Consider the following 25,717-nt stretch of genomic DNA (forward strand, 5'->3'; position numbering starts at 1 on the left):
TATTAAAAAAATATTAAATTTTATATAAAACTATTTTATTTTTGTTATATATAAACATAGATATTTATTTTCAAATTATTAAAATTTTGGTAGATAAATAAGAAAGAACACGTAGCTATAAAAATATTACTTTATATATATATATATATACTGGGCATATTTTTCAAAAAATATAAAACTAGATATATTACACTAGTTTCAGTAAAAAAGAGGTATGATACTGATTAACGGTGCATTGCGCAAGTTTGGTTAGAGTACATACTTGAAATGTTTTATAAATGAGAAATAATAGTTTTAGAAGTATTATTACATATGGTATAGTTCAATAATTTAACATGTCTTAAAATATGGTGATATTTAATCTAAATTAAAAATTATTAAACATTGTTTAAAAGTTATACTTTTCAATAAGTTTAAAAAATACATCATATTTTACCCTAATAGCGTATATAAGAATTGTTAACGAATTTCACATATCATCTTAACATTTTATATTTTTTCTGTTGATTTAAAACTTTAATAGTCATAACTCTTTTGTATTATAATTGTTTTTTACTCAAATAACATAGTTTTCATTAGTAGTCATGCAACATGCAACCAATAAAAAAAATAAAATAATAATATTTAGATTAAAATGTATTTTTTATCTTCTAATTTTTTAATTGTGCATTTTTAGTCCAATTGAAAGATTTTAGTCCCTCACGTTTACTTTATTTTTTAGTCCAATTGACATGGCTTTTTTATTTGACGTGTTTCACTCCTATTGGCCAAAGTGAATATTTAAAAAAATTATTTAAAAAAGTTATTTAAAAAAAATGAGTATTATTATTGTCACGTGACTTGTTATATAAATCAAATTAAAATTACAATTTCAAAACTAAAAACCCTAATTTCATTCAGAAAATTGAGATGACGAAGACAAAGGACGAATACGAAGACTCTCACCATGCTAGATAAAGACAAAGACGAAGGAGAAAGAAAATGATGAGTTAGAATTACGTATTAGGATTCAGAAATTGGAAAAATTGGTGGTAGTTGAATTCAATTGAGACAATCAGAAAGCGAAGAAGAGTAGCGGCAAAGATGAAGGTATAAATGGCGGCGCTCATGATTCTTAAAGCATGGCGAAGAACGATGGAGTCTTTAATGGACGACAATGAAAGAAACAATGGAGTTTGCATGTGATGCTTCAAATCCTTATGCAAATGCTTCAAAATCTACTATTGTAGGTTTACAACTTTTGGAGCAACTGCGTGTATTCACGACCCCCACCATTCTTTTGCGTATAATCTAAAGAAGAAAAAAAACCAATAAAATAAAGAAAAAGATCAAAATATGTTGTTGAATGACCAGTAGAAGATGAAATCATGATACAATGAGAAAGATGAAGGAATAAAGAAGAAAGAAAGATGAAGACACTAGGAAAAGTTGAACAAATAATGAAGAAATAAGAAAAAGTAGAAGAAATGAATATTACTGTTTAAAGGGATGAGAAGATGGTCACGTTTTAATTCCTTTTTTTCGTTTAAACAATTTTTTAAAATGAAAATATTTCCACAACAGCGAAATGAGTCAAAATCTAGTTGGGGCTAAAAAATCACAAAGGAGTAAATATAAGGGGCCAAAATCACTCAATTGAATATAGGAGGTAAAAAATCGCACAATTAGAAAATTAGGGAGTCAAAAGTGCATTTAAACCTAATAGTTACCTAATTCCAGTAAAAGTGATGGTGGTTAACAATGAGTTAGTGAAAACTTTAGTTCAATGATAAAAATTGCATTAAGAGTAATAATGACAAATAAAAAAATATAAAATCCTTATATTAATATCAAGAACATAAAATAAATGTAGCAGCAAACCACCCAAAATGAAGTATTTGATGTTGCCTTCATCATTATTATCCTAAGGATGTTTTTTTTTCCTAAACCTTCATGAATATCTATCATTGAATCTTCACATTGGGTTTTTTTCTTTCTATATACTTTTGTAGATGGTCTTTTCATATCAGCTTTTCGATATGAATTTTTAGTCATTACCAATCATTGGTAGAGTATCCATGCATTTTGTGGTATTTATAATATAATCTACTGTTTGGATCAAGCTTTAACTCTCTTTATCGAGGTAGGTTGATTAGATTGGAATCATATGCATATCGTAAAATTATTTTAAGCCTATTTATTCGTGGAGTGAAGCAGGTGAAGTACTCATTACTTCTATCTTTTACTCGATCACTTCGTCCACCACTTGGATCTTTATCATTGTGAGGATACCATTTGTAATCCATTTTTTTCCTTCTTGCAACTACTTTTTCCATAACTATGTACCCATCCACTCTTCTTCTAAGTTTGTCAAGTGTCTCAAAAGGTCTCCATGCTAGCAAATTAAATAAGGTATTGACTTCAAGAGGGGATCCATCTTCAGGGTACGCGAGAAGACAATGCATCAAACGCTTATTGAGTTTTCATCCCATCGTTAAAAGAAGTGAAATGCTCATATAGGTTTATATTCTCGTCATATTCTTCCATGGCTGAGAGGCAGAATCATATGGGTATTGGTTCTGTATTGATTTCGTTCGTGAATAGGAGTTATGTTACGTCTTCCTTCTTTCGCCTTTTTATATATAGAGTACCTCGAGAAGATGCTTCACTTTCTGACTCTGATGTAGCAACATTGTCATAGTTGTCATCTTCTATTGATGAAGTTTTCTACTACGTTTAACAATCTTCAATCAACACTACCTTATTTTTGAGTCTCATGATTTGGGCTTCTATCTTGTCCATTATATCTTATGTTCTTCACTCATTTGGACTTCGACATGGGGATGATGATGAGTCTTAACGTTTGGACCTTTCAATGTTGTTACCTCACAATAAGAAGGAGTGTTGGTGTGGTGAGGTTCCATCTTCATTAGGTTGTCTCATAAATGGGGAGTTCGGATATTTGGGTCCTTCATTTTGAATGTTGGACTTATGGATTTATTGACTTAGTTCTCCTTGAGATGGCTCTATGAGAGCCCTGCTTTTGGTGATTCTCATGCTAGTGGAATATTGTGGGCTGCAAAAAAGGCCCCACGGCAAGTGTCAATGTTATTGTATGAAACACGAGGTGGATCACCATTGTAGGTGATGTGGTCTTAAAGCTATTGAAACTAAGTTGGTTTTACATTTAGATTTTGATGTTAACAAAAATATTTTATGAGAACAATATATTTGACTTCAAAGAGTATGAAGGAAGATTCATATTTTTGAAGAAAATCTAAAATAAGATTTGATTCCAATTGATAATTGAAGAAAATCTAAAATAAGATTTGATTCAAAATTATAATTGATAAAATTCCAAAATAAGATTTGATTCAAATTTATAATTGAAGAAAATCTTTGAATAAGTTGAAAAGAAAATATGGTCAAAATTTGAAGAAGATTTAATTAAGATTTGAAGAAGATTTGATCAAAATTTGAAGAAGATTTGATCAAGATTTATCTACAACAAAATATGAACAGAATCAATTTGAAGAATTTACAAACACAATCTGAAGAAAAATAAAGCAGAATCAATATGAAAAGTTTACAAACTCAATCTAAACATAATAGAAATATAATCAATTTGAAGAATTTACAAACTTAATCTGAACAAGATACAATTCAAAATTAAACAAGAACTAAATTGAAGCCCAAATTTTCACTATAAATAGATACTCAAGGCTGAAGGAGAAAAACATAAAAAAGTATACAAAAAAGTATAAGAACTCAAGCTCAAGATTCCAAATTCATCTTAGAGTTCAAAGAAAGAAACACTTGTTCGAATGAGAAATATTTTCTGAGTGTTCTTTTCTTAGAGTGTGAGAGTTGTTATTATTATTATCAGCTTTGTTAGAAGCAACAACTCAAGTTCCAATCTTTAGTATCCAACTTGATAGTGGTTTAGTTCATTCTTTAATCTGGAGTTGTCAGGTTGTTTGGAGAAGACTTGGCTTGTAGGGTCAAAGTGGTTAGTTCCTCAAAAGTCTGGATTTGTTAGGCTATTTGGGAAGAATGGCTTGGAGGGTCAAGTGCTTTGTAATTCAAGGTATTTGAATTATTGGATTAAAGCCTTTTGAATAAGGAAACTGGATGTAGGCAAGTTAGTGGTAAACCAAGATAAATATATGTGTCAAATTATTTATGCTTTTATAGTTTGCTGCTTATGAATCTGATTGCTTCTTATCTAAGTACTTCATAAAAATCAATCAACCTTCATCAAATTAGCAAAAAGTTATCAACTTTGGAAAACACAATTCAACCATCTCTTCTTGTGTTTGCATATTCACTTGGCATCGGAGCTCGATCTCAAGGCTAAGCACTTTACATTTTTTGAGGAAAGATCCAAGTGTTCAACATGTCTAGTTATAGTGAATCAACAAATAAAGAAATTGAGGTATTTTCTGAATATACTCGATCTGATTTAATTACTGCTATAATTTTTTTTTAAACACTTAAGAAAGAAAATACAAATCTAACTGAAAAACTTAATGTTTTAAAGAATCAAAATGTTGAATTTAAAATAGAAAATGCAAATCAGAAAACTAATATTATTGAACTTAAGACAGATAATGCAACTCTGAAAACTGATATTATTGAACGTAAAACAAAAAATGTAAATATGAAATCTCATATTGTTGAATTTAAGGTTGAATATCTAACTTTGAAAAGTAATTATAGTTCAACATCAATTGAAAATACCACATGTAACTCCGATAAACATGAAGAAGTATTTCAAGATTTTTCTTATAATGGTATGGAAAGAAGCAAGTATGCATATATAATTTATGAGGTTAATAGGAATGGTAAAAGAGGAATAGGATTTCAAGATAAAGAATTGAATCTAAGTTTATTCTCTCCGATGATTTATGTACTATTTGTTATAAGAAAGGTCAAACTAAAATATCTTGTCCTATGTTAACCACATGAAAAGACAAGAAATCTTTAAGATCTAACAAGCCAGGACCCAACAAGATTTGGGTACCAAAGGATAAAATTATTTATGGTGCAAATGATCTAAGCAACCAAATTGAAACACCAGTCATGGTGTCTGGTCAATGGATGCTTGCAATATATGAAAGCAAAAAGGTTTATGTTCCAAGACCTATCAAACTGAAGCCAACTGACTCTGATGAAAGAAGGATTGGTCATCACAATACCTATCAGAACTAGAACCATATGATGAACCCAAAATATCAATAAAATCTAGAGTATCAACTGAATCAAAAACTGACAAAGAAATCACCCATATCAATAGAACTGGAACTACCAAAAGAACCAGAATTACCATCAGTTCCAAAATTACCAGAGTAACCTGATACATCAGCAAAAACAGAAGTGTCAAATTAATAATCAGAATCAGAAGACTTTTTTGAACACTCCAATCAAATTCATCAAGACTACAAACCTGGATGGGAATTCAAATCCCTTCATTCAAACCCTCTAATCAGAGAATATGAAAATTCAAAATCTGAAAACTAGAAAAAAAGAAATAAGAGGGCTTTCATAGTGAAACTAAAACTGTTAACATATAGGTAATATTTTTATTTAAATTTAATTATTGTCTGATATTATGTTTACTATGATAACAAGAAGCTTGATCTTAAATATCAAAGCTAGATAAGTATTTTGCAGGTTCTCAAAAATTTAGAGGAACAAAGAGATCCACATAATTCGAACACTTCAGCAGAAGTAACATACAAGTTTGGTTTTCAGAAACAAGCAAAAACCACAAGAAACAAAATTAATGTTTTGGTTGTATTGATTTCATGCTTCAATTTTATTATTTATATTATGTTATATGAAAAACAGCTTTAACTTAAAAAGTCAAAACAAGTTGAGGATACTGTAGGTTTGCCGGAACCAGAGGAAGCAAATGCAGACAAACTAGAAGATGACAATTAGCCTCCACTGTGTACATCCCAACTTGCTCTTTAACATGTCTATAACTTTAACTCCATTGACAACTATTATAATCGATTTCTTCCACCAAGGCATATACTTCTTCATGTTCTTTGTTTAGAATAGAGCCTCCAAAAGCAAGATCAATATTATTTCTACTTTGAACTAAAAATCCATTATGAAAAATCTGAACAAGTTGCCATATATGGTAGCCATGAAGCCGACAACTTCTGATCATGTCTTGAAATCTTGTGTCTCACATAAGAAATCTTGCTCAAATTGAACAAAGTTGGCGATGTCATTCCGAAGTTAAGAAGACCTGGATGGAAAAAAATATTTTTTTCAAAAATATTTTGGTTAGTTGATCCCATGTAATAGACTTAGCAGGTTGGGATGACAACTAGTTTGAAGCCTTATCCGTCAAAGACCATGGAAATAGCCTCAATCTTATGGCATCTGTAGAAACACCATTATATTTTACAGTGTTTGTCATCCTTATGAACCTCTTTAGATGAACGTTGGAGTTTTCAATTGGTAGTTCTTTGAAAAAGAGTAGAGGTTTGCCCCATAGATATCAAGTCTGACTTAAGCTTGAAGTTGTTTGCCTCCACAACTAGGTTAGCTATGCTTTTAATAAAATTTACCGCCAGAGTGAAATAATCCTCCAACGTTCTTGGTACTCTTTCACCCATTGCTCTTATTTGTCATCTTCGCCTACAAGCAGTTCGTTCAATTTTTAAACCAAAAAGAAAAATAGACTCCTGGAAACGAGTGAACATACACATAAAAATGAAGGAAAAAAAACCAATAAATTAATAACAACTAAATAAATATTATTTTTTTTGTTTTTTTAAAAACTAAAGCGTAAAGCCAAATTGAAATGATAATAATAACAAAGAAAATTAAATATATTAGTAATAGTAACATCGAAAAGTAAATCAAACATATTTATTTATTTATTTATTTTTTGAATAAAATAATTAAACTAAACAAAAAAAAGTCTAAAGTAATAAAAATCTTTTTCGCTTAATATTTGTAAATTAATATATGAAAACGGCTCCAAAAACTTGTTGTACAAAATTCCGCGATTGTGCAGGTTTGCTGAGTAGTAGTATATAAGATTATCATATTCATATATATTAATTTAAGAACTACCAAATTAATTCAGATTCTATATTATTTTGACTAATCAAAATTATTGTTAGTCTGCGATAATGAAAACATAATCATACAAGAATCTTAAAGAAATTGAGTGATTGAAAGATTAGTATCTATGTTTAATCATACAAGAATCTTAATCTCAATTCTACATATTAATTGTAGTTGATCAGTAGCCAATTGACTGATTAAGGCATGCAAACTCGGTCATGCCAAATATGTAAATAAAACAATAGAATAATTTGATTTAGATAAACAGCAAAAATCTAAAATGAAACTAAAATTTAAAAATATGATATAGTAAAAAAGTATCTTAATCACAAGATTTGGGCAAGACCTTAAAAGAGAGCTTAGTTACTGATAGATATATAAAAATAAAGTAAATAATAAAAATATTAATTAATTAACATAAAATAAATAAAGCCGTCAAGTAGTACATTTTTTCCTCCAAAATTTGAGACAATTTGCTCCAGCTCTAACCACTTGTAAGTTTCCAAAGTGTTTGTCTTTATTTTCTCTCTCTAACTTTTCTTACTCCTCTGATTTGGTTTCTGGTATATGACTGTCGTTGAGTTTATTTCTCCCCATTGTGATAGCAAGAAGATCCAACTTCTATGCAACAACATTCCCCTCTTTTTGCATCAACCTTCCCGCTTCTTTGTCAACAATCTTTTTAATCGCAACAAACTTCCTTCTTGTGAATATTAAACTTTATATTTTTACACTAAAAACTTAGTAGATTTAACCAATTTGAATTATTTTATCATCTCATGATTAATTTTACAAATACCCTATTAAAATTATAGAAAAATAGGTTTGTAATTGTTTTTTTACTAAACTATTATAGATTGTTACAAAGTGCAAACTGTAAAATGAGGAAATAAAATAAATTTATAAGTTGATCAAAGCAAGTTAAACAAGAAATTATAAGTACCATTTTACATTATTTTTTACTTAGTTATAAGAAATTATTAACACTAAAATTCTCTATTATTTTTTACTCATGGAAACATTGACCAATGTTAGAAAAAATTATTCACTAATAAAAAAATATGATGATGAAAAAATTAATATTTTTATTTGGATAACCATAAGAAAGAAAAAATAATAACAAAAGAGTCTTAATTAGTTACTCGTGTTTAATAATTATTCATATATTTATATTCCTATATTCATTTACATATAAATAGTAGTTTAAGTCTAATAATTTTGATTGAATATTATTATAATTATCTTTTTTATTCAACTATTATAACTTGTTACAAAGTGCAAACTGAGAAAAGATGAAATAAAATAAATTTATAAGTGGATCATAGCAAGTTGAACAAAAAAATTATAAGAAGTACCTTTTAATATTATTTTTTACTTAAATAAGAAAAAAAACTAAAATTGTGCATTATTTTTTACTCATGGAACATGTGACCAATGTTAGAATATGATGAAAGAATTAACATTTTTGTTTTGATAACCGTAAGAAAAAATAATAACAACCACAAAACTAAAAATTATGCTATAACTAAGAATTATAATCGTCGAGTAAGAAGTGTAGCTTGTCATTGATCCTAAATGACCAAATGTTGAGTTTTTGATTCTCTTTGAAGTTATTTTGCGACACAAGAAGCCTCCAATTCTTAATAAGATTATAAACACTAGTTGGATGCATCTTTGACTTGTTGTGCATCTTCCACATTTTCAAAGGCATAGTGAATTCTCTAAAGGAAGAATCCAACACAACCACTTCCAACCCAAGAGGTTTATCTTCTTCCTTTGTATCTAATATCTTTTTCTCCATCTCAGTAAGAAAATCACATTTGATTTTTTGAAGTGGCATTGAAAGACGATTGTTATTTATGTTGAGATCCGTTTTAAACAACTTCTTACACATAACATATCTTACTTTAGTACCATTCAACTTTGTGATCTTGTCCATGACATGAATAGACAATTTTGGTAGTTGTGAAGATTCTTTTTCCTTTATAATAGTCTTTGGTTTCACTCTTCTTACTTCACAAGACATGCTACCTTCATTACTTGAACAACTCATATTTTTGTTATTATCCACTTTATCTTTTTTTATAGTGTTTTGTAAAATAAGAGGTGACTTTGTTTCTTGACAAACACTTTGATGTAGTTCTTCAATTTGTGATAACTCTTCATTGGTGTAGAAATGTGGAGCAACTTGTGCTAAAATTGCATTTAAAGTGAAATGAACTTTAAGATTGAAAGGAATGCTCTTTTTCTTCTTCATCATACCTTCTATATCTTGCAATATTATTTTTCTCTCCATTAAGCTTTTTTTATCTCTTACAATAATGTTGTGTTGTGATTCAAATTCATGTATCAATAGTGTATTTATATATAAAGAGTTTTATGGAGACTAAAATTAGTCAATTATCTTATTATTATTTAAAAAAGATATTATCTTTTAGACTAGATTTAGTGAAAATGCAGTTCCATAAATTCTGATTTATTATATTATCAATTGTAAGATCCTATTTTTTTGGGGCAAAATGGATAAAAGATTGGATTCTAAAATATCTCAACGAAACTTAGAGCGCAAAGAGGCTCAAAACGGTGCTTAGAATCCAACCGAGAAGATACATATACATAATAATTACGGTAAACGAATCGGAGAAACCTCGCCGGAGAAAATAAACGGAGGTATCGGCTTTCTCTCTCGTTCAAGTTTATCTCTCTGCCACGGTGGTAGAGAAATTTTGAGCGGTTTCGGTTGATGTAACTGAATTTGAAGGAAGGGGTGCGCATTTTATAGTGCATGCGAGATTCGAGGCTCGTTGTTTGGACGAAACACATTAGCTGTCTTTTGATCAAAGCAGAGAGAGGCTTGGAAGCTAATGTGCGCCGGATGCGTGTTGGATTGACTTGCATCTTTTTATTTCCTTCCTATTCGGACTACTAATTCCTTACAAGATATTTTGTTGATATGTTTATCAAAGAATCACCCCTCTCATAATAGTAATTGTTATCTAAATGCTACATGCATTTCACTGCTGAATATATCCAGTGAGACTTAATTTTTATGTAATTTTGTGTGAGATTAATGCTCTTTTTCTTCCCCCCTTATATCCAACCAAACACAATATATAACTAAAATTCATCTTTTTTCTTTCATCTCACTTCTATTAAAATCTCACCTCTTAGTTAGATATAACTAATTCAAAACTCAAACATTAATGAATTTCATAATAATGAATGAAGTTTCAATGACGAAGATAATAATAGTACATCTCAAAGTAATAAATGTCAAGATCCAACACATAAAAAATTTAACATAAAAGAAATAAAAAAATGTTGGATAGACAAGAAAACATTAATTGAGGAAAACATTTTAGTTTGGTGAAATTTGTTGTGGACAAAGATGATGTCCATCTTAAAAGAAACTTTGTAATTTTGTTTGATCTTTTTAAACTGAGAGTCAACACCCACCAATATATATATATATATATATATATATATATATATACATATATATATAATATTATTTAAAAATATATTTATTTAATATATGTTGATAAAAATTGAATCATCCATCCAAAATTCACTTAACCAAATATGTTCACCAAATATATATATATATTGAGAAAGTTTTAATTTTTTTGCATATTTTTGAAGAAGTAATTCAATCAAAGTTGAAGCAAAATGATATATGAAAATCTACCATTTGAAATAATCACTACGCCAAAAATGACATTTAGCAGCGCCCATTTTACAGCGTTTGCTAAACACAAGCGCTGTTGTAATTATATTTTAAAAATAACGGAACCTATTACAGCGCTTTTTGATGCAAAGCGCTGTAACCCAAGCGCTGTAGTAGGTCATATAACGTTTGCGCATCACGTTATAAGGCCTTTACATCGCTTGTCAAAAAAGCGATGTAAAAGGAAGCGCTTTCGCGAATCAGTTACAGCGCTTTTTTCACAAGCGCTGTAAAACACATGCGCTTTCATTGAATTTAACTACCTATTACAGCGCTTTTTTCACAAGCGTTGTAAAATACATGCGCTTTCATTGAATTTAACTACATATTACAGCGCTTTTTTCACAAGCGCTGTAAAACACATGCGCTTTCATTGAATTTAACTACCTATTACAGCGCTTTTTTCACAAGCGCTGTAAAATACATGCGCTTTCATTGAATTTAACTACGTATTACAGCGCTTTTTTCACAAGCGATGTAAAATACATCTTTAAAATAATTATATACGTTGGAAACCCTCATATCCTCTACATCTTTCAAATAATTATATACGTTGGGAACCCTAATATCCTCTACGTACTGTGCGGCCATCTACGTTGTCTAAGGTATTTTTTACACATGATCTGTTATATTTTGTTACATATATATTAAATCTACTAAAAATTGTTATATATATATATATATATATAACTCATACCACATGATCTGTTCTGTTTTGAAATTGTTAGTTGATATTGGTTTCTTTTTGAAACTTGTTGATATGTTTTGAAAGCTTATTATTTTTGTTACTGCATTTATATAGGTGGTATAATATGGATAGGAAATGGATTTCAGCCAATCGATTGTCAAAAGAGTATGAAATTGGAGTGAAGGAGTTTGTTGAGTTTGCAGTGAAGAATGCAAAAGATCCAAATAGAGTAGTTTGTCCTTGTTTAAAATGTTGTTTTGGAAAACGTGTTAGAGAAGATGAATTAGAAGGACATCTAGTATGTAATGGAATTGATCAAAGCTACACATGTTGGATAAGACATGGTGAGAAAAAAAAAGGAAACATTAATTTTGAGAATAGTTCTACATATGCTTCAACTGATTTCGATACAGATACATATGAGCCGGACCGAGTTGATGAGATTGCAAAAGCAGTTGAAGAAGATCTTCGAGATTGTCCTAAAATGTTTGAAAGTTTGTTGAGTGATGCAGAGAAAGAATTATATAATGGTTGTACTAAATTCACAAGACTGTCAGCGATATTAAAGTTGTACAACTTAAAAGCGAGTAATGGATGGTCTGATAAAAGCTTTACGGAATTATTAACACTCATAAAAGATATGTTGCCAGATGATAATGAACTTCCCAGTCGAACCTACGAGGCTAAACGGATTTTGTGTTCTATTGGAATGAGTTACGAAAGGATTCATGCGTGTCCTAACGATTGCATTTTATTTCGAAACGAATATGAACTACTTAAGGCGTGTCCGAAATGCAATGTCTCTCGATATAAGAAGAAAGAATCTACTCCAGCAAAAGTCGTGTGGTATTTTCCTATAATACCAAGATTTAGGCGCATGTATCGCAGTGAAGAAGATTCAAAACACTTGACATGGCATGCAGATGAAAGAATTAGAGATGGAATGTTTCGACACCCTGCAGATTCCCCACAATGGGCAAAAATTGATCACGAGTATCCTGAATTCGGGATAGAGTCAAGAAATCTAAGACTTGCACTTTCTACTGATGGAATGAATCCACATGGTCTTCAAAGCATCTCACATAGCACGTGGCCTGTGATTTTGGTAATATATAACCTACCTCCATGGTTATGTATGAAGCGTAAGTTTATGATGTTGTCTCTGTTAATTTCTGGACCCAAACAACCGGGGAATGATATCGACGTATACTTGACTCCTTTAATTGAAGATTTAAAAATTCTGTGGGAGACAGGTGTGGAAGTTTATGATGGGTATAGGAAAAAGTGTTTCAATTTGAGGGCTATGTTGTTCGGCACAATTAATGATTTTCCAGCATATGGTAATTTATCAGGATATAGCATTAAAGGTCAGTGTGCATGTCCTATATGTGAAGAGAGTACAAATTGGATGCGGTTGAAACATTGTAAGAAGAATGTGTTTCTTGGACATCGTAGATTTTTACCTTATAGTCATCAGTATCGTGGGTGGAGAAATGCATTCAATGGAAAATCAGAGGAAGGTAAAGCTCCTTTAGCACCGACTGGATATCAAATACTTGAAAAAGTACAAGGTTTGACCAATAAATTTGGCAAACCTTTTGCGGGAGAGCTGGTGAAAACTGGGTGGAAGAAAAAGTCAATTTTCTTTGAATTGCCATATTGGAAGTCATTGTATGTAAGACATTTCCTCGATGTGATGCATATTGAAAAAAATGTATTTGAAAGTGTTATTGGTACGTTACTCAATGTTCCAGGAAAGTCTAAAGATGGCGTCAATGCAAGATTGGACTTGGTCGATATGGGAATAAGAAATGAACTGGCTCCAGTAAAGAAAGGAAATCGCACATATCTACCTCCAGCCGCTCATACTCTATCTAGAAAGGAAAAAATTGTTTTATGTAAATTTCTACACGAAGTTAAAGTTCCAGAAGGATACTCTTCGAACATTAAAAATTTGGTTTGTATGAAAGACCTCAAGTTAAAAGGTTTGAAGACCCATGATTGTCATATTATAATGGAGCATTTGCTACCAATAGGTATACGTTCCATTTTACCTGAAAAAGTTCGACTAGCCTTAACTAGATTATGTTTCTTCTTCAGGGAAATTTGTAGTAAAGTGATCGACCCTCAGAAATTACCGACATTGCAGAGGGAAATTGTTGTTACTTTGTGTGAGCTTGAAATGTATTTCCCACCATCGTTTTTTGATATAATGGTTCACCTTACTGTTCATCTGGTTAAGGAGACACAACTTTGTGGGCCAGCTTATATGAGATGGATGTATCCGATAGAACGATATATGAAAATATTAAAAGGGTACGTAAAAAGTAGAAGTCGACCAGAAGGTTGTATTGCTGAACGATACATTGTTGAAGAGGCTGCTGAATTTTGTACTGAATATCTGTCCAATGTTGAATCCATAGGGCTTCCCATGTCTCGTCATTCGGGAAGACTATCAGGAGAAGGGATAACTGGAAGGAGACTACTGACTATATCAAGGACAGAATGGGAGCAGGCACAATTGTATGTTCTGCACAATGATGATGAGGTTCAACCGTATGTTACAATACACATTGATCAGTTATCTCGTTTGAACATGAATAGGAATCAAAATTGGATAACTCGAGAGCACAATCGAAGTTTTGTAACATGGTTAAAAAATCACATAATGTCAAAATTTGATATAGACCCCGGATCAATTTCAAATAGATTGAGGTGGCTAGCAAATGGTCCGAGCTTACATGTCTTTTCTTACACTGGTTATGTTATTAACGGCTACACATTTTATACCAAAGAACAAGATGATCAGACCACTATGCAAAATAGTGGAGTCACTCTCGTAGCTGAAGCGATGCATGTCTCAAGTGCAAAAGACAAAAACCCAATATATGCAAATCTATCATATTTTGGGGTTATCGAGCGCATATGGGAGTTAGACTACACAATGTTTCGTGTTCCCATATTTGGTTGCAAGTGGGTCGATAATAATAATGGCGTTCGGATTGATGAGTCAGGATTCTTGCTTGTCGATTTTAATAGGGTGGGATACAAAGACGAGCCTTTTATTTTAGCGTCGCAAGCTCAACAAGTGTTTTATGTCACTGATCCTTCTAATGATAAATGGTCTGTTGTCCTATCGACCAATAAAATAAGTGATGATAACAATAATGATGAAGATGTTGGTAATGATCTTTTATTTGCAACATCACAACAACCACATGAAATTGATTCAACTGATGATGGTTTATATCTTAGAGATGATCATGATGAGGGAATTTGGATTAATCCATCGTTTCGTATTGTAAATGGACAAACAAATGTGAATGTCACCAGGAAAAGAAGAAGGGCATCTTAATGTATATGTTTAATTGTTTTATATAAGCTATGCATGTAATCTGAACTGTGTTATTGTAAATATGCATGTAATCTGAATTGAGTGTTTTATACTAAGTTCTGATTAATTTATTTTCTGCTTATATTTAGCTTGATTTGAGTGTTTTATACCAAGTTCATGTAACAATGAGTGTTTTATATTTAGCTTGATTTACATGAACTGAACTGAATATAAATTAGTAATTTACATGAACTGAACTGAACTGAATAGAGAGATTCTCTTTTGCTCAGTGCATATATATATAGATTCTTCAGAAGTTCTCATTTCTAATAATTCATCATCTCCTAAAGTATTGTGATAAAGACAATGATAACAATATTTTTAATCCAATAAACAATGATAAAAATGTTTTTAATGTCATCCCAACCCAAATAAACCAAACACAAAAATAAAATAAAGAGACATTTTACAGCGCTTATCTTAAAAAGCGCTGTAAAAGATCCTTTTAAAAATAAAATAATGAGTGTTTTATACCTTTTACAGCGCTTTTCACACAAAGCGCTGTAAACGACTCTTTTGAAAGTGAGTAAAAAAGACATTTTACAGCGCTTGTTTGCCAAAGCGCTGTAAAATGGCTTTAAAAATAATATTCATCAGACACCTAATTTCTTCAAACACCTTGTACGCATCATGGGATTCAAAAAACATCAGACACAAACCCATTTCTTCAAAAACCTTGTACGCATCATGGGAATCCAAAAAACATCAGACACAAACCCATTTCTTCAAAAACCTTGTACGCATCATGGGAATCCAAAAAACATCAGACACAAACCCATTTCTTCAAAAACCTTGTACGCATCATGGGAATCCAAAAAACATCAGACACAAACCCATTTCTTCAAACACCTTGTACGCATCATGGGAATCCCCAAAAACACCAGACACAAACCCATTTTTCGCAACATGGCAATGATCCTGAATACCAATTAAGTTTCGATTTAAGAAGGAAAGAGAATGTAAAGAGATAAATAGGGTATTGAGGTGGAGATTGAATTGTGAAAGAGTAAGCTTTGATGTTTGTGAAGAAGATGCATAAAAGGAGAAGAGTTTGGTGAAGAGGAAGGGATTTTTGTGGTGACCAGTTACTGCTATGTGGGTTTGCATGTTGAGCTTGTTTAAAAAATAACATAACAAAACACAAAAACAATAAGGCCTTTTAACAGCGCTTATTTGGAAAAAGCGCTGTAAAAGAGCCTTCTAAAATTAACCTAAAGAGACATTTTAGAGCGCTTATGTGGAAAAGCGCTGTAAAAGGCTTTAAAAAACATTCATATAACATAATAACACACGGAGGTCTTTTACAGCGCTTATTTGGGAAAAGCGTTGTAAAAGAGTCTCTTAAAATTAACATAAAGAGATATTTTAGAGCGCTTATGTGTAAAAGCGCTGTAAAAGACATTCAAATAACATAATAACACAGAGAAGTCTTTTACAGCGCTTATTTGAAAAAAGCGCTGTAAAAGAGCCTTTTAAAAATTTAACTAAAGAAGCCTTTTAGAGCACTTATGTGTGAAAGCGCTGTAAAAGGCATTCAAATAACATAATAACACACGGAGGTCTTTTACAGCGCTTATTTGGGAAAAGCGCTGTAAAAGGCGTAAAAGGCATTCAAATAACATAATAACACACGGAGGTCTTTTACAGCGCTTATTTGACAAAAGCGCTGTAAAAGGCGTAAAAGGCATTCAAATAACATAATAACACACGGAGGTCTTTTACAGCGCTTATTTGACAAAAGCGCTGTAAAAGGCGTAAAAGGCATTCAAATAACATAATAACACACGGAGGTCTTTTACAGCGCTTTTTGGGAAAAGCGCTGTAAAAGAGCCTTTTAAAAATTTAACTAAAGAAGCCTTTTAGAGCGCTTTACAAAATAAGCGTTGTAAAAGGCTTATAAAAAGCGCTGTAAAAGTGTTACGTATATATAACAGTTACCTCTTCAGTTTCCTCTTCATTACGTAAACTTCACTATCATCTCAACCTTCATCGTTCTTCTCTTCTTTTACAAACCCTATCATCCCGTCTATTACGAACCTTATTTCCACGATCATCTCCTTCGTTTCGAACCTTATTTCCATCCAAGATCATCTCTCCCATTTCACACAATATATTTTCATTGAAATACGTAACCCTCATTACGTATTTCTTCAATATCCTATTTCTTTGAACCATATTTCTGTGAACTTTCTGCGTTCCCTCTTTTCTTTACATTTCATCTTTCTTCGAACCCTTTTCTTTAGATTTCATCTTTCTTCGAACCATTATTCAGGTATTGATGTTATAAATTTTTTGTAATCATTAAAATGCATGTTGAGCTTTTTAAAGATATACTGATACATGTTGAGTTTGTTTATAATAATGCATGATGCATGTTGAGCTTGTTGATGTTATACTAAAGTGCATGTTGAACTTGTTGTAGTTAAATGGATACAAACAAAGATTTAGAAGTTCAAAATGAAGAAGTTGGCACCTCTAAGACTTACGAAAAAGAAGTCAAACGTGGTGCAACTATCATGCAAAGGGTGATTAAAGCACGGAGCAGTGGCATTAAATTTGAGGTATACTATATATACTCTGTTTGCTGTGTGTTTTTTTATCTTTTTTTAGGGTTTAGGGCATGTACTTACTATATGAGTTTATTAGGTTGGCTGGAACGAGAGTGGTCAGCCAGTTGACCCCAACAGCTCCATGTTTGTAAGCTACATTGGGGCTGTTGTTCGTCAAAATGTCCCAATAACAATAGACAACTGGAGAGATAAGGCGTTGAAGGATGCCAAAGATATCATCTGGAATGACATTCAAGTAAATATTTTGATCTACTCTTTTGTCATTTATAATTTTTTTTCTGTAAAATACATTACTTATAATTGTTTTCATTGCAGACCACTTTTGTTCTTGATGAGGAACGAAAGTCATATGTTTTGAGAGTTGCTGGGAAAATCCATCGTGGATTTAGATCCCATCTCTCAAATTTCTATCTAAAAGATAGAGAAGGAAACACAAATGCTGAACCTCCAAAGATATATCAACATTATATATCAAAGGATGAATGGAGTGCATTTGTTTCCAAACGTTCTGACCCGGCGTTTGTCGTAAGTTATTAATTTATTAGCATTTGTGTTTTATTATTCATATTCGTAGCGTATTTTAAATTTTTACACAATTGCAATTTTTTTTTTATATAGAATATTAGTACGGCAAATCGCGAACGGGCAAGCAACCCAAAACACCCATACAAGAAATCACGTATGGGATATGCACGCCTTGAACAAAAAATTGTAAGTAATTAAACATCACTTGTAATTTGTATTATAAACTATAGTGTGTAACTAATTTGTATTATTTTGTTTATGATTTTAACGAATAGAGAAAAGACACCCAAGCCGATCAACCCTTGGGTCGTCATATCTTATGGAAGGAAGCGCGTGTTAACAAAGAAGGAGTGGTTGATAATGAAAATGTCAAGAAAGTTGTAGAACTTTGTGTAAGTATATTATCACTTTAATATTTTTTAATATTGTATTTTAAAAATGCTATTGAACTTATCTTTTTAATGTTACATGTATTTTAGGAAACTATTGAACAAAGTTCTGAAACTCAAGAGGGCAACAAGGATACGTGCAGGGACATTCTTGGGAAAGTGTTTAATGTCCCTGAGTATTCCGGTCGAGTGAGGGGGAAAGGATTTGGCGTAACTCCCAAAAGCTTTTTTCCTCAAGAGAAGCGCCAAAAACCTTCCAACGAGGAAGTATTAGAGAAGCTCAGAATCTTATCGGAGCAAGTGGCACTCTTGGTGAATACGAATAAAGACAAGCAACTTCCGGTTCAGCTCCAACCTGAAATACAAATGGAGAGTGAAACCGGGAGTTGCAACGTCGGTTTGAAGAGTATTCCCGAGGTAATTAATTACTTACTACTTACTTGCTTATGTAATTACTTATGTATTAAACAAACTTATATATTAACTGTACTTATGTTTTAACTATTGATGTAGGGTGTCACTACATGTGTCCTATACTTGTCCTCGCCGACTCAACGGAAGGTGGGAAAAGGAATATTGCACAATACTTCGGGAGAAGTATTGCACAATATTCCGATCCCCGCGGGCCATGTCAAAGTATCGCCTACGGTTGCTTTCGAACCAACTGCACCGTTGCCCATACCGGACAACGATGGAGATATGAAGTTCTTAAGCGACGCTATTGGCAGTTACGTGGCATGGCCCACACACCTTGTTGCCCTCGAAAAAAAGATTCCCAAGGACAAATCAGTTACATCTCCCGAAAAGGTTTGTCACATTTATTGCCTAAGGTTTTTTATTTTTTCAGATTCAATAAACTAACATTTTACCTCATTTTTGTAGGTCCAAATAAATAAACCACCCCTACAGCCAAAAAAAGGCAGCAGACCTCAAAAATTGGAGGTTAATAGGGCTGCCAAACTACAAAGGCTGGAGGGTAATAAAGCTGCAAAACTTGCAGCAACAAAAAATCTGGATCGGGGAAAATCGGTCGCTGCTGCTGCTGCTCCTAATAAAAGTCAGCCACGCCTTGGTAAATACGGGGCGTGTCTTGACATCCAAATAAAAAGGAACATGGGCAGCAGCAACGATTCGCCCATTGTACAAATGAATCAAGACATCTTTGGAGATGAGTATATTGAATACCTCGAAAAGGAGCAAATGTACGATCTTCTCGAACATAAGGAGCTGAGTGTTACTGTAATCAGCTTGTACATAAGGTAAAAAATACTTTTAATTGCATTTATTTGTAATTAATTAAATGTATTGGTAATTAATCTAGTTTAAAATTTTCATTGAAGGTTTTTGTACGAGAAGGTCGTGTGCACGAGGAAACTGTCAAATAAATACTCATTCTTGTCTCCGCATAAGATGTCGATGTTCAAACTCGATCCAGACAATGTAAAACACTACATTGTAGATATGTTTTTAAGAAATAAAGAAAGTGATAAATTGTTCTTGGCACCATATAATTCAGGGTACGTAATTTTATCTTTTTTAATTGATGAGAATTTAATTTATTAGTTGTCTATAAACAAAATTGCTTAACCAATTTTTTGTTGTTGTAGGGCACATTGGGTGCTATTTGCAATCAATGCGGTCTCTGAAGTGATATACTATTTGGATCCCGTGCACGGCGATTACACCAATCACCCCGGAATAAAGAATATGCTCGACACGTAAGTAATATTCATTTATTTCTTACATATATATATTTATATATATATATATATAAATATATATATGTAAGAAATAAATGAATATTACTTACGTGTCGAGCATATTCTTTATTCCGGGGTGATTGGTGTAATCGCCGTGCACGGGATCCAAATAGTATATCACTTCAGAGACCGCATTGATTGCAAATAGCACCCAATGTGCCCTACAACAACAAAAAATTGGTTAAGCAATTTTGTTTATAGACAACTAATAAATTAAATTCTCATCAATTAAAAAAGATAAAATTACGTACCCTGAATTATATGGTGCCAAGAACAATTTATCACTTTCTTTATTTCTTAAAAACATATCTACAATGTAGTGTTTTACATTGTCTGGATCGAGTTTGAACATCGACATCTTATGCGGAGACAAGAATGAGTATTTATTTGACAGTTTCCTCGTGCACACGACCTTCTCGTACAAAAACCTTCAATGAAAATTTTAAACTAGATTAATTACCAATACATTTAATTAATTACAAATAAATGCAATTAAAAGTATTTTTTACCTTATGTACAAGCTGATTACAGTAACACTCAGCTCCTTATGTTCGAGAAGATCGTACATTTGCTCCTTTTCGAGGTACTCAATATACTCATCTCCAAAGATGTCTTGATTCATTTGTACAATGGGCGAATCGTTGCTGCTGCCCATGTTCCTTTTTATTTGGATGTCAAGACACGCCCCGTATTTACCAAGGCGTGGCTGACTTTTATTAGGAGCAGCAGCAGCAGCGACCGATTTTCCCCGATCCAGATTTTTTGTTGCTGCAAGTTTTGCAGCTTTATTACCCTCCAGCCTTTGTAGTTTGGCAGCCCTATTAATGGGCATTTTACAGCGCTTTTTTGAGAAAGCGCTGTAAAATGCAGACCCATAATATGAAATTATGGTTGGGCATTTTACAGCACTTTTTTGAGAAAGCGCTATAATATGCACACCCATATATGAAATTATGGGTGGGCATATTACAGCGCTTTTGTGAGAAAGCGCTGTAATATGCCCACCCATATATGAGTTATGGGTGTGCATTTTAGAGCGCTTTGTTGAGAAAGCGCTGTAAAATGCACACCCATAACTCATATAATGGGGTGCATATTACAACGCTTTTTGTGAAGAAGCGCTGTAAAATGTACATAACAAGCGCGCGTTGTATTTACATGTTTTATAGCGCTTTTTTAAAAGCGCTGTTGTATCATTTACAGCGCTTGTTTCCACAGCGCTTATTTTTTTGAAAAAGCGCTGTAAATGACTTAAAAAAAGCGCTGTAAAATCCGTTTTTTCGCGTAGTGAATCCCAAATTCAAGTTCATTCACAAAGTTCAAAGATAAAAAATAAACAAAGACAGAATAGAATGAAAAACCAAATTACTCTTTGATCCTCTTATATCATCAGAGTATCAAGAGCTAATTCATAATGTGCTTGGGATATGATTTGAACGCAAGACAACATAGTGAAGCAACACTTATAACATCAAACGAAACCATCAGGTCAAAGAAGAGGTTGACGTAGCTATTATGTGTTTCAATTCAATTATCTATAACACAACTTAATTTATTAATATGTAATCATGCTACAGTGGTTTTTACTTGTTGGTTATTTACAATTGTCTATTAGCCTGTATGTTTAAAGAAGTCTAAAATTAAACACATAAGTAATTGCTAATATTAAACACATAAGCAATTTTTATTTAGGAGTGATCTAATAAATCCATTTAACAAGGAGTATTTTTATAAAAATATAGTTAATACATCTAATAATTTAAAAGTAGTTTTATGAAAATGGACTATATTAAACACACAAGTAATTATTTCTAAACTTAAACACATGTGTTCAATAATTAGTGATAGATTTGTATTCCTATATTCATTTACATAAGCAGTAGTTTAAGTCTAATAAACTTTGTTAGCTCAATAGAAAGAAACAAATTGTGAGAAAAAATACCGATATAAAGAAACGGAGAGGAGGTCACAACGGAGAGAAACAGTCAAGAGAGGAAAAATGAAGGAGTTGTGAGAGAAACAGAGAGCGAGGAGAGAAACGGTTGTGGGTTGTGGCGACGAGGAGAGAAACAAAGAGCTAGGTGAAAAGCCGTGAGGTGGGCGGCACAATTTCAACAAGTGGACGGTGGGCGGCGAGGTGAGAACAGAGGAGGATGATACAATACTATTGATACTAGTGAGAGTGAATGAATGAGAATTTGTTGTGGTAGAGTGTGATTGTGTGTGTGTGAGGATATCACTAGGGTTTGCAATTAAGCTTAATGGGTGATGAGTCTGATTGTTGTATAAAAAAAATTGTCTTATTGGGTTAGATTTTTATCTAAAAAGTAAATATATAAAAATATGAATAGTGTTGGTTTGTTTCGGTTTTTATTGGTTTTTTAAAACTAAATTCTAATACCCAAACCAATAATCTTTGGTTTACATTGGTTTGATTTTTTACCCGCACCAAAAATAACGGGTAATGTTTGGGTTGGTTTGGATGTTCGGTTTGATTGGATTTATTTTGTCCACTTACACCCCTATGTTAAGGATTTATTTTACTTCAAATTAGGCTTAACTATTTTAATTTTTGTCCATCTGAAGACTCCTTAACTTATTCACAATAGAAAGTAATTGTGTCAAAACTAAGGAACCTCTTTATCTAGCACACATAATTTCAAACTTTCAATTTAGCCATAACAATATGATCATCATTAGGCCTTGCTCAAAAATCAAATGCAATAATGACTTATAGGATAAACTTCAAACACATGATTTAAGTAAAACAAGCCAACAAAGAACCATAAAAAACACTACAAGAGGTCAAACATCAAAATTTATCTTCTCCCTCCACAATAGCAATAAGCACGGTCCTCAAGGAAGAATATTAGAGTAGACTAAATGAATAAATAAAAGAGAGAAAGTAAAAATGAATTCTTTGAAAGAGATTGTTGTTAAAGCTTTTATTTTCTAAAAATAAAAATAATCAACAAAAATAATAAATTTAAACTAGAATAAAATATAAAATAACTACAGTTTGTCTCTTGCAAAACATTTGTTTGTTTAACGTTTCGAGCCTAACGATAACGTAAGAATTAATCAGACGGCTTTCCCATAGAAAATTTCACCATTAAAGCATTACTCCTTATTAACTTTCTAATCATCGATTATATTATTTTTCCTTTTTTACATGTGGTGAATGAGTTTCAGGAGATGATAAAATTCTAATTTCATCTTCATCCACCATTATGTTAGGGCCATCGAAATAAGATATTTTTCCAAATGGTTTTGCCTTTTGAAAGCCTCAAAATTGTCATAACTAACCTTATCATTGATATTATTAGCCTCAATGAAGCTACAAGAAACAAATGAAAATGAGTTTTTTTTAAAAGAATTAAACACTTTAAATTCAGTCTCTTCATCACCCAGTCTGAAAGTAAATTTTTCCAGCTGAACATCGATCAAAGTTTTTTCGGTGGCCAAGAAGGGTTTATCCAATATAATTGGTACTTCATCATCTTCCTCTGTTTCTAAAACAACCATATCCGTAGGAAAAAAATAAATTTATCCACTTTTACAAACACATCCTCTATTATCCCACGAGGGTAGATAATAGATCAGTCAGCAAGCTATAGAGAAATGTTAGTCGATTAGGGTTCTTGTAAGCTGAACTACCTGAAAAACAAGAAGAGGCGTCAAATTAAGAGTCGCTCCTAAATCACAAAGTGCAACGTTTTCAAGATAGTACAAGGAATGGTAAAAATAACAGGATCCTTAAGCTTAGAGGGCAACGTTTTCAAGATTATAGCAAAGCATTCCTTGTTAAGCTTAACCATCTCAAAGTCCTCTAGTTTCTTTTTATTAAAAATGAGTTCTTCTAAACATTTAGCATACTTGGGCATTTGAACAATAGTTTCAACAAAAGTAATATTGATATGCAATCTTTTAAAAATCTCAAGGAATCTAGCAAACTGCTTATCATTATCCACAATTTTCAATCTTTGAGGGAATGGAATACTTACCCTGATTAACTCGTGGTCTTCCTCGATTTTGTTAGAACAAAGCTCATTATAATGTACCTTTTTCCATTTTGGTGTCAAGTTGTCCTTCCTTTTTAGGCACGGAAATGACATCATTTCCACTCCTAAGCGTGATAGCTTTAGCTTGTTCTTTTTGTATTTGGCTTGTTTTTAGTAGGCAATGATCCCACAAACCTTTTGTTGAGACAAAATCTCTCTCAAATAGTTTTAATGATAACAAAATTAATTAAAAGATTATGATTGAGGTTAATGACTAATATATGCTTTTGAGTGTATCCATATAAGGAAAACAGATTATTAATCATTAAGACAAAAAGAAGAAAAAATTTGGTTCAATGCTGAATATGGAAAATGCCGAGGATGGCCTCATGAGTTGGTGAAAACACTCTTGTGCGACTAAAGAATGAATTATTTGATTCATTCAACAAAGGCAAAATAGTATTAAAGAATGAATTGTTTGATTCATTCAACAAAGGCAAAATAGTATTAAAGAATGAATTGTTTGATTCATTCAACAAAGGCAAAATAGTATTAAAGAATGAATTGTTTGATTCATTCAACAAAGGCAAAATAGTATTAAAGAATGAATTGTTTGATTCATTCAACAAAGGCAAAATACTATTAAAGAATGAATTGTTTGATTCGTTCAACAAAGGCAAAATACTATTAAAGAATGAATAAAGAAAAGCTTTTGAAGAAAAGTAGTAAGGAGGCAAAAGAAAGGTACGAGGAAGGATTACACAAGGATGGGTCTATAGTCAACATCTTGAAAAACATCCCAACACTTTATGAAAGCAACCCATCATATCATAGGCAAAGACTACAAGTAGACCTATAAGATCACTCTTGTGTGATTTAAAAATATTATAAAGTCAATCTTCAAAAAGGCAACAACAAACAAGTCAAAAATGAAATGATCACATGTCTTAAGGCAAGGAGAGAGAAAAGGACTTCACATGTGAAGCCTTGAAGAAAGGATTGAAAAAGACATCACATGTTCTTACAAGCATTAAATGAAGGAAAGAGAAAAAGTTCACATGTGAAGCTTTAACAAGGCATTGAAGAAAGGAGAACGAAAATGACTTCACATAAACTTACAAACATTAAAGAAAGGAAAGAGAAAAGGACAACACATGCCCCAAGTACCCAGAAAATCTGCTACCTCGTACTTGAACATGGAATGCATCTATCCAAGGAGTTGAATGACATTTTCGTAATTATGAAGAAAAACCTTGGCATTTCTAAAATGGATTTTCCAACGGTCATAAAAAGCTTGGCATATGAAATGAACATTATAAGACTTCTATAAAATGCAGCAAGCTCATCTCATCAAAGACACAACACATTGCATTAAAAAGATCAAGGATCTTAAAGCTTTTAAGAAGCAACGTTCATCCTCTCTTCATACTTTCTACAATCCTACATTAGATCTTTGTTAATCTTTTGAGAAAGTATTTAAAATCAATCACTCTCATATCACATTGTAATTTCCACGTGAGATACACTTGGAAATATTTGAAATCTGATTGTAAGCTTGGTGAAGCTTAAGAATACACAAGTTGTAATCATCCTCT

At 32.0% G+C, this 25,717-nt stretch overlaps 1 protein-coding gene and 1 non-coding gene across 2 annotated transcripts in view; both read left to right on the forward strand.

The window, feature by feature from the left end:
- Window positions 1-17,529: 17,529 nt before the first annotated feature.
- Window positions 17,530-25,717, forward strand: part of LOC140920027 (uncharacterized) — a 9,565-nt gene continuing 1,377 nt past the window's right edge. The window contains exons 1-6 of the mRNA XM_073367338.1: window positions 17,530-17,682; window positions 17,763-17,972; window positions 18,066-18,158; window positions 18,248-18,364; window positions 18,452-18,754; window positions 21,699-21,739. Coding sequence (XP_073223439.1) covers window positions 17,569-17,682; window positions 17,763-17,972; window positions 18,066-18,158; window positions 18,248-18,364; window positions 18,452-18,754; window positions 21,699-21,739 — 878 coding nt within the window. The 5' untranslated portion in view covers window positions 17,530-17,568. The remainder of the gene's footprint in view (window positions 17,683-17,762; window positions 17,973-18,065; window positions 18,159-18,247; window positions 18,365-18,451; window positions 18,755-21,698; window positions 21,740-25,717) is intronic.
- On the forward strand, window positions 21,076-21,199 carry LOC113784058 (small nucleolar RNA SNORA69). Its single transcript, XR_003470089.1, has one exon. It is a non-coding gene; the product is annotated as a small nucleolar RNA SNORA69 (small nucleolar RNA).

The sequence above is a fragment of the Cicer arietinum genome, chromosome 4, assembly GCF_000331145.2.
Source record: "Cicer arietinum cultivar CDC Frontier isolate Library 1 chromosome 4, Cicar.CDCFrontier_v2.0, whole genome shotgun sequence".
NCBI lineage: Eukaryota > Viridiplantae > Streptophyta > Magnoliopsida > Fabales > Fabaceae > Cicer > Cicer arietinum.